Source organism: Cicer arietinum, chromosome 5, assembly GCF_000331145.2.
Source record: "Cicer arietinum cultivar CDC Frontier isolate Library 1 chromosome 5, Cicar.CDCFrontier_v2.0, whole genome shotgun sequence".
NCBI classification, from domain to species: domain Eukaryota; kingdom Viridiplantae; phylum Streptophyta; class Magnoliopsida; order Fabales; family Fabaceae; genus Cicer; species Cicer arietinum.
Window position 1 is genome coordinate 68,861,805 of NC_021164.2, and position 12,710 is coordinate 68,874,514.

Consider the following 12,710-nt stretch of genomic DNA (forward strand, 5'->3'; position numbering starts at 1 on the left):
AACATCTATCACTAATTTATTTAATATATGTTTGTTATCACAATAACTTTGTTGAAATCATATCGAGACATTGAGATTTTACAAAAATTATACTATAATTTTTGTAAAATTACCGTGATTCATCTTAATTTTTTAATTTGAAATTATACATACACTTAATTTTTTTTCTCACACTTATCAATAACTAGAAATAAATATGAAAAAGAAACACAGTTTTAACAAATTTATGGACCCAATTATTTTTCTTTATACCCATAAATTTTTTAGTCAATGAATTTTGTATACTTAATTAAACATTGTCTAATCATTTTATCAATCTATTTTTCAATTTATTTTGGAAAGGCTCTTTCTGGTAAATGATATTTCCTCTAATCTTACGATAACCGTTATATTTACAAAAGTAATTTATCTACAAAATTTGTTACTTTTTTTAATTTTTAATGTAATTTTTTTAATTGTATGCTCTAATTAACATTATATATATATATATATATATATATATATATATTCTAATTTATTATTTTTTACTTTACATCTATATAATTGACATACACCAAAATTAATAATAATTTGATAGAATCACTATTATATTTTATTCATTTATATTTATTTTTTTTAATTTGCACGAAATTGTGGAATGTGAGTATTATTTTAAGAAGAGAGAAGTAGTAAAGAAGTTCCCACCATAATCTAATAGTGAGGTGAACATAATTTAGTATTGATGCATGATAATTTGTTTGGCAATGGCAGAGAAGCAGTGGCAAATTACTGCAAAGTAGTTAGGGAATTGGGGTTGAGAATAGAAGAATACGTATCAGAGAGTTTGGGCCTAGAAAAAGATTACATAAGGAATGCTTTAGGAGAACAAGGGCAGCACATGGCAGTGAACTATTATCCACCATGCCCACAACCAGAACTTACCTATGGATTGCCAGGGCACACAGACCCAAATGCACTTACAATTCTCCTCCAAGATCTTCATGTTGCTGGCCTCCAAGTTCTCAAAGATGGCAACTGGCTTGCGGTTCATCCTCACCCTGACGCCTTTGTCATTAACATAGGTGATCAAATTCAGGTACGTAATAAACTACTCATTTATAAAGTGTCCTATCATATGAGTCAAATCTAGCATTAGCAGATTTTGTGGTGTAAGCCCAAGCTTAATTCATTGGTTTTTGCAGATTTTTACATCTAGGCTTGGACAGGCTTACCTTAGCATAAACATTTAGTGGTTGTTCATCAAGCTCCCATGTCTGCTCACTTTAATTACTTTTTATTAAATCCTAGTGTCCGGTGCTGTAAAATTGAGTAAATACACCACCAGATTCTAACTTCTGATAGTATATTTGATAGTGAATGAACAAACAGGGGAGCATATAAGCCACCATATAAACATCATGGAGCAAATTTCGTATAAGTTTTGCATATAAGTGGATATATAGTAACAAAAGAAGAGTACATAAAAAGAAGAAAGGGGTGATAAAATCAATGTTTTAGAACAAATTTTGTTGAGTCTTTGTAGCAAATGGAGAGACAAATGGTTAAGGGCAGAAAATAAAAATAGTGTAAAATGTTAGGTCATTTGTCTAGACAAGTAGGTTTCAATTTTTTTTTACATATTAGCTTCAATTTTCTGACATACTCTTGGAGTTGTCTTATCTATTTAAGAGATTGACCTCTCAAAACAAATATCTTTTTATAGTCACCAATCACATGTGGAATCCCGCACTAAATGGTAGTCATAATATTTAAGTTACACATAATTGAGCTGGTTAGACTAAGCCGACAGTTTATAAATCCATGAAGACATGGGCATACTTTTCATTTACTTTTCATATTGGAATGAAAAACATCCGGTGGCGGATCGGGAGCCACGACATCCCCTATATATAATAATAATAATAATAATAATAATAATAATGGATTATCAAAATAATAGTGATAAATTATTAAAATATTCTCATACTGATTTTTTTAGAAACCACATCGCATCTCGCCTCTCTTCTCTACACTTATGTATCTATGTACTTCTCTTATATCAGATATCTCCTCAATTTGTTATCCCTCTATTAGAATTTATACTAATAAACAATAAAAATTAATACAACAAACAAACTCTAATACTTTAGTTAGCAACTCAACTATTAATTATTAGCAAATTTGTACATATTAACTATTGATATGTGATATAATATGATAATATTTTATAATTGTGAATTGTTTTAATTAATGTGTATTTTTTTATGAGCAACACGATATTTAAACTTCAGTAAATTGATGCATTTTTCAAAAACAAAGTTTTCGACAAAGATGAAAATTGTAAAAAATGAGTATATTTTATTTGATTGAATTGTGTGACGTTCTAAAAATTTATGCAAATTGTGTGACTTGTGAAAATTGTAAAATTTGTTAAAATTGAAATTCTTGCAAGATTCGCTACTGTCCATTTGTGTCATTAAAGTCCATGAACATAAATGATATGTATCTAGGTGCCTATAGTTTTAAGAACATATTTGATGGTATTTGCAGGCTTTAAGTAATGGGCTCTATAAGAGTGTTTGGCACCGGGCTGTTGTGAATGTTGATAAGCCAAGACTTTCTGTGGCTTCCTTTCTCTGCCCAGATAATGAAGCATTGATATGTCCTGCTAAGCCACTCACAGAAGATGGATCTGGAGCCGTATACAGAGGATATACATATGCAGAATACTATAGCAAGTTTTGGAGTAGGAACTTGGACCAAGATCATTGTTTGGAACTTTTTAAGAACAAGTTACCTTAAAGATGAGATTGGCACAAAACAATAATAATAAAAATAATAATAAGGGTAATAAATGAGGGTGCTATTTGATAAAATCAAATCAAATTTTACTCTCCCTTCTTCCTATCCAATCCTTATAGATGCAACGTATGATTTTCAATTTTCTACTATTTCTTTGTTAAAGCACTAGCTTATTGCAAATTGTAGTTAATTTGTTACACAATAACTTTTATGTTATACAATCATCGATTTCTCATGAATTCATTACTATATATTTTGGCATCGTTAGTTAATGAGTTGAATTTCATTATTAACGAAAAGGCATTGAAGACTGAAGAGAAAGCATAAAACTATAATGATATAATCCACAATATGAAACAATGTTATTTTATATTATATTGGCAGTATTACAATGAACATTCTCATTATTATTTTCCTACCGAATAGAAGTGGAAATCACATTTTAGGGGAAGCTTTAGTAAGTAGAAGCACAACCACAATCTCAAAAATCAAATGCAACATTAACAATACACCAAATAACTTAGACCTTCTTAAGAAATTCCATGATGTATGTGTTGAAAGCAGAACAGAAAACTTTGAAACCTTGGAATCCAGCACTTTTAGCAAGTGCCTCAAACTCTTTCTCTGTTCTCTCTTTTCCACCTGGATTATGAGCCAACATGATCACATCAATGTGAACCACACCTTTTGTTGCCAAGCTTGAGTCTGGAGCCACTGGAAGAATGCATTCTGCCACAATCACTTTTCCATTGTCTGGAAGTGCCTCATAACAGTTCTTCAAAAACTTCAAGCAGTGCTCATCACTCCAGTCATGACAAATCCACTATATATGTATAACGAGATATCATCATAATTAGCATATACACAAGAGGAACATAATTTGAAGTGTGTCAAAATTAAATGATAAAACTCCTACATAAAGAAAAAAGGCCAAAAAATATTGAACTAGATTTATAAAATGCACCTTCATGAAAACAGCATCAGCCTTTGGAATGCTTGCAAACATGTCTCCACCAACATGTTCCACTCCTATAAGAAACATTAAAGCCTAAATACTAATTGTTCAATACAATGATAGGTAAACTAAGCATGTCAATTATATTAAAGATCATACCTTGATAAGATGGAGCATCCTCAATTACATGGGGCAAATCAAAATTAATGCCCTTAATAGTAGGATACTTTGAGACAATGGTGTTTATTACAGCTCCAGTACCACCACCTACATCAACTAGAGATTTAAGGCCCTCAAAACCTGTGTAGATCTCAAGAATTTTCTTCATTGTGATAGTAGAGTGATCAGACATCCCTTTGTTGAAAACCTTGTTAAACCTTGGATCTGTCCCATGATATTCAAAGGCTGTCATTCCATAAGCTTTGTTGAATGGAATTCCCCCTTCAAGGACTGCATCTTTCAAGTGGTACCTAAAACAACACTATTATGTTAAGCCCTTGATTGATTGCTTGCCTAATGTTTTGTTTCAATTTTAAATCTCTCAAACCTTCTTTTTTAGTGAAAACAATGTTATAGATTACAAGCACATACCATAACTTCCACCAAGTCCTTACATTTTTTTCCCACCAGAAAGTCTATACATATTGGTTATATATATGACTTTCTACAAATGTTATAGACCACAGTCACATAAACATAACTTCAATTTTTTCGCTTCATGTAATTTATATGATAAATAAATTAAATTGTATCTATTTGAATGTTTGCAGTATAAAACTTTTTAAAAACATTATTTAATGGAAATACTACTAAATTAGCAAATCTCTGGTGATAATTATCTTAAGGATTAATTTATATGCATTAATTACACAGTGTATCAAATCACAACATTATGACATTTTATTTTGTTAGTTTCAAATATTTATATGATGATATGTGATTGGATATATGGGTAAAATAGTTTTACACAATCGATATATATAAATTATATTGATTAATTTTTTTACAATATTAAATTGTTTTATCTTAACTGATATAAACAAATCAATAATTTAGATTGTTTCGCAACAGTTGTGGTCTTGAGCACATGAATTTCCGCACATGACCCATTTTTAGAGGTGCATGAAAACATATTTTGTATAGTTGTAATATAAATTTGAGTAAAGACTCAAACTGAACAAAGAGATTAATATGTCATGTGTAAGTAACTGTCAAAGATTAATTTGAGTGTTATCTTTCTGAAAGACTAAGATATCTCGCTTCCAAAAATGTTTGGACCAATTTGTGTCTTTACCTAAAAAATTTACAATTAAAATTGGAAAAAGGTATTACTAGATCTTCAATCATAAATAAAAGAGATTGCAACCTATTTCAGTTAGTTCAACCAAACAATTAAAATTTCGAAGTTAGTTCAACTACTCGATTGCTTCATGTTGACATGTAAAGCAAACCAAAATAGTCTCGAGTGTTGACAAACAAGTTGGACCAATACGGAATTTTCTAATTGTTCATATTGCTATTGGAAGCTTTACAAGAATATTAGTACACACTCCATTGGTGGTAGGTGAAATGCAGATATGGTAAATTAGTGACCACTCACCATAAGTCATAAGTGGAGGGTCCCTCTACTTCATCATTTCATAATTTGGGGGCTTTGACATTAAGTTTAGTGGCTGTGCCAAATCGTTTTCCTTATAATTAAAGCGATTCAACATACTCTTAAGTATTACCATAAGTGTATAATATAAGAACATTAAAAAAACCTTGCTTCAAAACAATTGTCATTTAATATAAGCTTCTAGTTGATCAAGCCAGTTAATTATACCATTAAAACAGAGCAACATAAAGTAATTAAGCAAAAAAGAAAAAGAGCAAGAGCAAGAAAAAAAGAAATGAATACCAGCTTTCCATGAGGATTTTATCTTGATTCATGAGGTTAAGAGCAGAAATAGAAACACCATCTTCATTCTTAACCAAATATTTAGCAACAGTAGCAAGACCATAGAGTCTTTGAACCTTTCCATCATGAAGAGTAGTTAAAGAACAAGTAAGGATATTGTAACAAGCCAATAAACGCAAAATACGATCCAACATAACAGGTGCATCAGGATTATTTGTTGGTAGTTGAGAAGCAATCTCATAGGGTGAAAGATGAGCAGCAGGACCAGCTTTGGCAATGATTTCTAAGAGATCAAGTTCAAGTGCTGATTTTAGAACCATTGGTAGAACAGAAGCACTTGCTAGTTGCATAGCAAATAGTGCTGCCTCTTCATCGGATACATTAGTTGGTGTTATTTGTGTCTCAACTGTTGAACCCATGTTTTGTTTATGAGATTTTGATGAGGTTGTAGTGGTGTGATTTCAATCATACAAAGGAACTTGCTATTATATATATATGCATAAATAAATGTGGTAGTGCATCCATTAGAGATGGGTCCCACCCCAACAACCACGAATTCGTGCATGTTTGGAAATCGGATATACGTCCATACTCACTACTCACAATTAATAGATTGGAAACTGAAAACGACCTCAAATCATACTATCATACTATATTAGCTTCATAACTTCAAAAAAATTACAATTGAATTTAAGGAATGTTTTTTGCTCCATAAAAAAGTTAAATTATACTTTTTAGTCAATTAAATTGCTTCTAGATAAAGGTCTTTTTACTTTATTCTAGTAAGTTATAAATGTTACACTTTTATCACTTCGATTATTTTATTTTGCATTGATTTATAAGTTATACTAAAAGTTAGACACTTAAAGTTTTTAAGTTATAAATATTAAATATTTTAATATTTTAAGACTAATATTTATAACTTAAAGAATTAATAGACTAAATTAAAATTTAAAACTAATAATAAGTATTTTTTAGTTAATATTATACTTTTTGCCTCGTTTCTAAGCAAATTGAATAGACCTAATTAGTGACGGGTTGAACTCAGATTGGCTTTTATTAGAAGCAAACAAAATTCATGTTTGTGTGATTGAAATATGTTCTTCTTTACTCTAAATAAAAATGGTACAGATTGGTAAAGTGGACTTTTCTGGTATCAAATATTGAAAATGAAGGCATTGCTTTTTTCCTTTGTTATATGTCAGTATTGGCTTTTCCCAAGGGTCATATCCTAACCCGCTCTTCATAGAAAAGTAGTATTTCGTAGAATTGGTATTAATACCTTAAAAACGATACTCATATGCCATAAGGAAAAATTACCGATGAATATATATTTACATAACTATTTTCATTACATTACATAAAAAATTAAAAGAAATAAAAGTAAATAAATAAATACTTTTTTTTTCCTTGTAGATTTTCTTCTTCCGCCAAACTAACACATCTTTTTTTTTTTGTAAGGTTATATTTTTACCATTTGAATACTTAATTAAAAATGTCAATTACTTATTTTCTTAATTATATAAAAAAATTTATTTTATTTCATGGACATACAGATTCAACATTTTAGTTTATAAATTGAGACAAAATAATAATAATAATAATAATAATAATAATAATAATAATAATAATAATAATAATAATAATTGTTATTATTTGGAAGAGAAAAAAATAGTTTTTTTTTCTTTGTTTCTAAAATTAACAAAGAAAAAATAGAGTATTGCATAAAAATCGTAAAAGAGAAGTTAAAGAAATTCAAAAAATCACCATCCTACTTCTTAAAATCAACGTAATCATATTCAAATTCATTTTAACAACACAACTTATAAAAATAAAATAAATAGACAAATGAACCGTTACACACATTACTATTGTGTTGCACACCACACCACGGTCTCTATCTTTATCGATATAAGAAAAGAAATGTTTTTTTTTTCATTCTCTTCATAGTTGCTCTACTGTTCAACCTTTATATTATTTAAATACGTAAACATCATTTCATTGGAAACTAAAATTTCTTTCATTGTATTGTTAAATAAATAATTAAAAAAAAACTTCGGTACACAAATTAATATTTTACAGAAATTTTCCTTCTTAAAAAGTTCGATATACAAAATTTCCCGTAGTTATAATATGTGTATTATAATTTTTATTTTATGAACTTTTGGTAGTTAATAGTTTATGGAATATTCAATTTTGAAAATGGCAATAGTTTATTTTATTATATCAGATTTTTCAAAAAAAATTAAAATTTCGATATGTTTTCATTTTGCAATATCGAAAACATCTTATTGTTAAAAAGTCTAGTATGTTTTTTTTTTCTTAAGTAGGGATGCAAAACACACAATTATGTGTAAATTTGACTGAAATATTTAAACTCATTAAATATTTAACTCACAGGAAATTATTATATCATGAGCTAGAGAGATTGTCCGACAAAATTGAGGAGTTGTTATTATCATTACCCATTCTGACACAAAGACCGCAAAGTAAGGAAAATTGTTATTATTTAGAAGAGAAAAAAATAGTTTTTTTTTCTTTGTTTCTAAAATTAACAAAGAAAAAATAGAGTATTGCATAAAAATCGTAAAAGAGAAGTTAAAGAAATTCAAAAAATCACCATCCTACTTCTTAAAATCAACGTAATCATATTCAAATTCATTTTAACAACACAACTTATAAAAATAAAATAAATAGACAAATGAACCGTTACACACATTACTATTGTGTTGCACACCACACCACGGTCTCTATCTTTATCGATATAAGAAAAGAAATGTTTTTTTTTTCATTCTCTTCATAGTTGCTCTACTGTTCAACCTTTATATTATTTAAATACGTAAACATCATTTCATTGGAAACTAAAATTTCTTTCATTGTATTGTTAAATAAATAATTAAAAAAAAACTTCGGTACACAAATTAATATTTTACAGAAATTTTCCTTCTTAAAAAGTTCGATATACAAAATTTCCCGTAGTTATAATATGTGTATTATAATTTTTATTTTATGAACTTTTGGTAGTTAATAGTTTATGGAATATTCAATTTTGAAAATGGCAATAGTTTATTTTATTATATCAGATTTTTCAAAAAAAATTAAAATTTCGATATGTTTTCATTTTGCAATATCGAAAACATCTTATTGTTAAAAAGTCTAGTATGTTTTTTTTTTCTTAAGTAGGGATGCAAAACACACAATTATGTGTAAATTTGACTGAAATATTTAAACTCATTAAATATTTAACTCACAGGAAATTATTATATCATGAGCTAGAGAGATTGTCCGACAAAATTGAGGAGTTGTTATTATCATTACCCATTCTGACACAAAGACCGCAAAGTAAGGAAGAAAGTCAAAATTAATTATCAGTTGTGATAGAGATGAAAAATATAAATCAAATAAAGGTAAGTCAATGACTTCAACTAAAAAGTGTGACCGTTCGTTTAAACTTAGATCGAGACTATTGAAATATGGAGATAAATTAATTATTAGTTTAATGTATAGACTTCATAACCACAAGTTAATGACTAACTTTGAGAATAATGCATCTGTAGAACGCTTAAAAGAGAAGATAAAAAAAAATATGTTGGCAAAGTATGACGTTGCACCAAGGCACATGTTGACATCTTTGAGAGGTTGAAATAAGGAAAACATGACTAATATATCTCAAATTTATAAACGACGAACCATATATCAGAATAATTTGAAAGGGATATGCAACATCTACTAAGTTACTTGAAACTGAAAAGTATACTTGTTGGAGTAGGACCTGTAAAGACTCAAATGTTGTGAGGAACATATTTTGGACGCATCCAGACTATATAATTTTGTTGAACAAGTTCCCTTTTGTATTGGTTATCATTGTTTGAAATTGTTGATGTAACTTCAACTGACTTGACATCCAACATTGTATTTGCTTACATGGACTATGAGTGTCAATAGAACTTTTGTAGGGCATTAGAGAAGTTAAAAATAGTTTTTATTTATTTATTTTAAAAATACCTAATTTTCTCAAATGACTGTGACTAATAGAGAACTTGATTTGATTAATACAATTGAAGTTGTATTTTCATCTTTAATAAATTTACTTTGTCAACTTCATATCAACAAATATATTGGAACCAAATGCAAACAATATATATTGAATAAGAAAAATTGCTTATTGTTATGAAGAGAATGAGCAAGAACAACTTTTGCAAATGTTCTATCAAACATCTACTATAATATATTTTTTTATCATGTCACATACACTTGTTTTGCTCATTACAAAGAAAGATTTATTGAAGCATGAACCAATTGAGTGTTACATCTAAGAAATACTACAACCAATAGATATGTCATTAAAACTTTGTTTTTTTATTTATTATTTTTATACATGTCTAGGTTTATGCATGCATGTTTGATATATATTTTTATTTAAATATTATTTATCTTTATTTATTTATATATATTTGAATATTAAATTTGAGTCTACCCATTGGTCACTGAAGAGATTTTTGGAGCACAATAAAAAATATTTTTGTAAGGCATGTGATAAGATTGATGTGATGTTGAGGTTGTAAATTATGAAGATAAAATGGTATTTGAGACAAAAGTTGCAAATGACACATGCACAACAATCTATTTTATGAGAATTTGATTTAGGTTGTATCAAGGAAAACTCTAGCTCATATTGTTGATGAATATAAGAGAGTTAACTATGTCGGTAATGACAAAGTCGCGTGTCGTTGTATACTTAGAAGCTCTTATGGATTACTTTGTGCATGTGAGTTGGCACAATATAAGGTATAATGTGTTTCAATTTCATTGGATGCAATTCGTATACATTAGAGGAAATTAACGATGAATAAGAGTTCAAAGGAAAAAAAAGGTTAGAATATGATTAAAAGTTGTATATTACATTGTAAATTAATGTAATTTGAAAAAACATATCCATAAACAATATCAATATGTATATCACCGGATAAAATCAAAACAAACGAGAGTGTGAATCTTCTACAATATATTTTTGCTCATGTGCTTTTCAATAAAAAAAATAACAATGTAAAAAAGTGAATAAATTTTTTAAAAGAAATTATAAAAAAAAAAAGATACTCAAAAAAATTCATTTTTAAAATTTTCAATACAAATATAACTACCAAAAAAATTTACGATTCAAAAAAAAAGAAAAATCACTTTTAAAGAAATTTTAAAATGAAGGGATATGTGTCAATTATTCAAAAAAAATTGTATTAATTTGTAACGTGAAAGTAATCTAGCAAGTTAATGGACAACTTTTAAACGGGGTACACGAGTACATAAACTTTGAAAACCCCAACAAATATTTAAGAAACGACGCCGCATTAATACGGAACACGAACGGTCCCAAAATTGGAATTTAAAATTTGTTTTAGTTCTGAAGTTGATCAAATTCACTTTCACTGTCTTGGAACAAAGAAGGAGCAAAAATGGCGCAAGAGTATGACGAAAGTTTAGTCGTTTCTTCGCCAACGAGGGAGGAAACTCCAGTCAGAGCAGTGGTTTGTCTCAAAAGAAAAGAGGATGTCAAACGTTTTGAGGAAACTGAGGAATGTTTCATCTTAGATTTCGACCCATTTGATTCTCTTGACATATCAAAGCTTTCCTTAAAAGACAACAAGAATAACCATGATGATAACGATATCTCTATTATTGCTGAAAAAGGTCAAGTAAGTATATGCAACTCTCATTCTCCCTACAAAACCCATCGTTATTGTTTTTTAGGGTTTAAATATACATTAGTCTCCGTGAATGTAGCACTGTTTTAATTATTTTTTAAGCAAATCTTTGTAAATTAATAGTTTAATTAAGCGTCTCTTAGCTTACTGATTTAGTTGCCTATGCCGATGTAAATATAGCGAATTTGATTTTGGTACAATAGCCATTAATTTTTTATAAAAAAATTACACCTTCAGCTCCTAAATAATTGACTCATTTATAAATAAAGTTTGTCCAAAATGAATTAGGGCCTGATTGAAGCAATCAAACAATCCCTTACCTTGATTTTGTAATCTAACCTCGAAGTCAAACATACACTTAATTAATAATACTTTCATGGTTTTGTTAGGACTTAGATAAAGGAGAATTAGTTAGTAGAAGTAGTTAATTGGTTGAGGTTGTTATAAGTAGTTAGACAATTATGTTTGTTAGTGATCATTTTCCCTTCCTATCCTAAGTGTACATGAAACCTATAAATAAAGGTTTCATCCCTTATGAAAGGAACTTTTTATCAACTTTAGAAATTGAGTGGTGTAAACCATTGTAGGAGCGTATCCGCTCTTGTGTATCATTTTCTTGGGAGAGGTCCTCTCTTATTATTTCTTATCTTTTCTTTCTAAATATTAGTATTCTTCCTCTAAATCAAGGAATCCAATTCTTGGGTTCCTAACAGGTTTTCAATGCAATATTTTTTATTATGCATTTATGACATTGGTAATGTACTAATAGGAGATAAATTTTATCTGTTCTTAATCTCAATTTTGGATTCGAATGTGTTATTATGAGTTATGCTGATTGAATGTTTTTTTTGGATAATATGTAGGTAGCTTGCAGAGATTACCCGCATGCAAGACATTTGTGTATTGAATTTCCCTTCACCACTACACCTCACGAAAGTTTCTGTGAAATGGTAATAAATTGGTACTATTTTTTCTTGTTTATTATTCTCTACCTTGTTTTTGAATAATCTATTTGGTTGAATACAGTGTTACTGTTATGTATGTGATTCTGTTGCTCCTTGTAAGTACTGGACACAAGCTGTGGATCCACATTGTGATGCTGATGGTTCTGACTACTGGGAAGATCAGAGATACGAGTATAAACATAATTTAGCTAAAGAAGAGACTCACTAGTTATATACTCAGATATGTCTGATGTTGCTGCTACACAAGAAGTCAACTTGGAATTTGATGTAGGCACACTTTTCTCTATGTAGTTAAACAGTGTCATTATAATTTACTGGTTTACTCTGCACATTATTAAGGATGAGGAGTGACGACCAAATGCAATTGAGTAAATTACAATATATGATATATATAACTCTTTTGCCATCAA

General features: G+C 28.8%; 3 protein-coding genes across 3 annotated transcripts in view; 2 read left to right on the plus strand and 1 right to left on the minus strand.

Annotated features, from left to right (window-relative positions):
• Positions 1 to 3,048, plus strand: part of LOC101488991 (protein DOWNY MILDEW RESISTANCE 6) — a 6,348-nt gene extending 3,300 nt beyond the window's left edge. The window contains exons 3-4 of the mRNA XM_004502710.4: positions 751 to 1,075; positions 2,530 to 3,048. Coding sequence (XP_004502767.1) covers positions 751 to 1,075; positions 2,530 to 2,781 — 577 coding nt within the window. The 3' untranslated portion in view covers positions 2,782 to 3,048. The remainder of the gene's footprint in view (positions 1 to 750; positions 1,076 to 2,529) is intronic.
• An 85-nt stretch (positions 3,049 to 3,133) lies between these two features.
• Positions 3,134 to 6,111, minus strand: LOC101489645 (caffeic acid 3-O-methyltransferase). The gene is made up of 4 exons (XM_004502712.4): positions 5,637 to 6,111; positions 3,896 to 4,206; positions 3,746 to 3,810; positions 3,134 to 3,604 (listed from the first exon to the last, which is right to left on the minus strand). Exons 1-4 carry the CDS (start codon positions 6,053 to 6,055, stop codon positions 3,302 to 3,304), a joined length of 1,098 nt encoding a protein of 365 aa, XP_004502769.1. The 5' UTR covers positions 6,056 to 6,111; the 3' UTR covers positions 3,134 to 3,301.
• A 4,864-nt stretch (positions 6,112 to 10,975) lies between these two features.
• Positions 10,976 to 12,710, plus strand: LOC101489318 (RPM1 interacting protein 13-like). The gene is made up of 3 exons (XM_004502711.4): positions 10,976 to 11,326; positions 12,199 to 12,285; positions 12,362 to 12,710. The coding sequence occupies exons 1-3, from the start codon at positions 11,087 to 11,089 to the stop codon at positions 12,506 to 12,508; spliced, it is 474 nt and encodes a 157-aa protein (XP_004502768.1). The 5' UTR covers positions 10,976 to 11,086; the 3' UTR covers positions 12,509 to 12,710.

Bases quoted from the DNA above. Each gene is read 5' to 3' on its own strand.
- LOC101489318 (XM_004502711.4), top strand. From the start codon at position 11,087: ATGGCGCAAGAGTATGACGAAAGTTTAGTCGTTTCTTCGCCAACGAGG. The intron at 11,327-12,198 runs GTAAGTATATGC...GATAATATGTAG, and splicing joins TTATTGCTGAAAAAGGTCAA to GTAGCTTGCAGAGATTACCC. The intron at 12,286-12,361 runs GTAATAAATTGG...GGTTGAATACAG, and splicing joins ACGAAAGTTTCTGTGAAATG to TGTTACTGTTATGTATGTGA.
- LOC101489645 (XM_004502712.4), bottom strand. From the start codon at position 6,055: ATGGGTTCAACAGTTGAGACACAAATAACACCAACTAATGTATCCGAT. The intron at 4,207-5,636 runs GTATTCATTTCT...GTGTTGTTTTAG, and splicing joins AAAATCCTCATGGAAAGCTG to GTACCACTTGAAAGATGCAG. The intron at 3,811-3,895 runs GTATGATCTTTA...TGTTTCTTATAG, and splicing joins GGATGCTCCATCTTATCAAG to GAGTGGAACATGTTGGTGGA.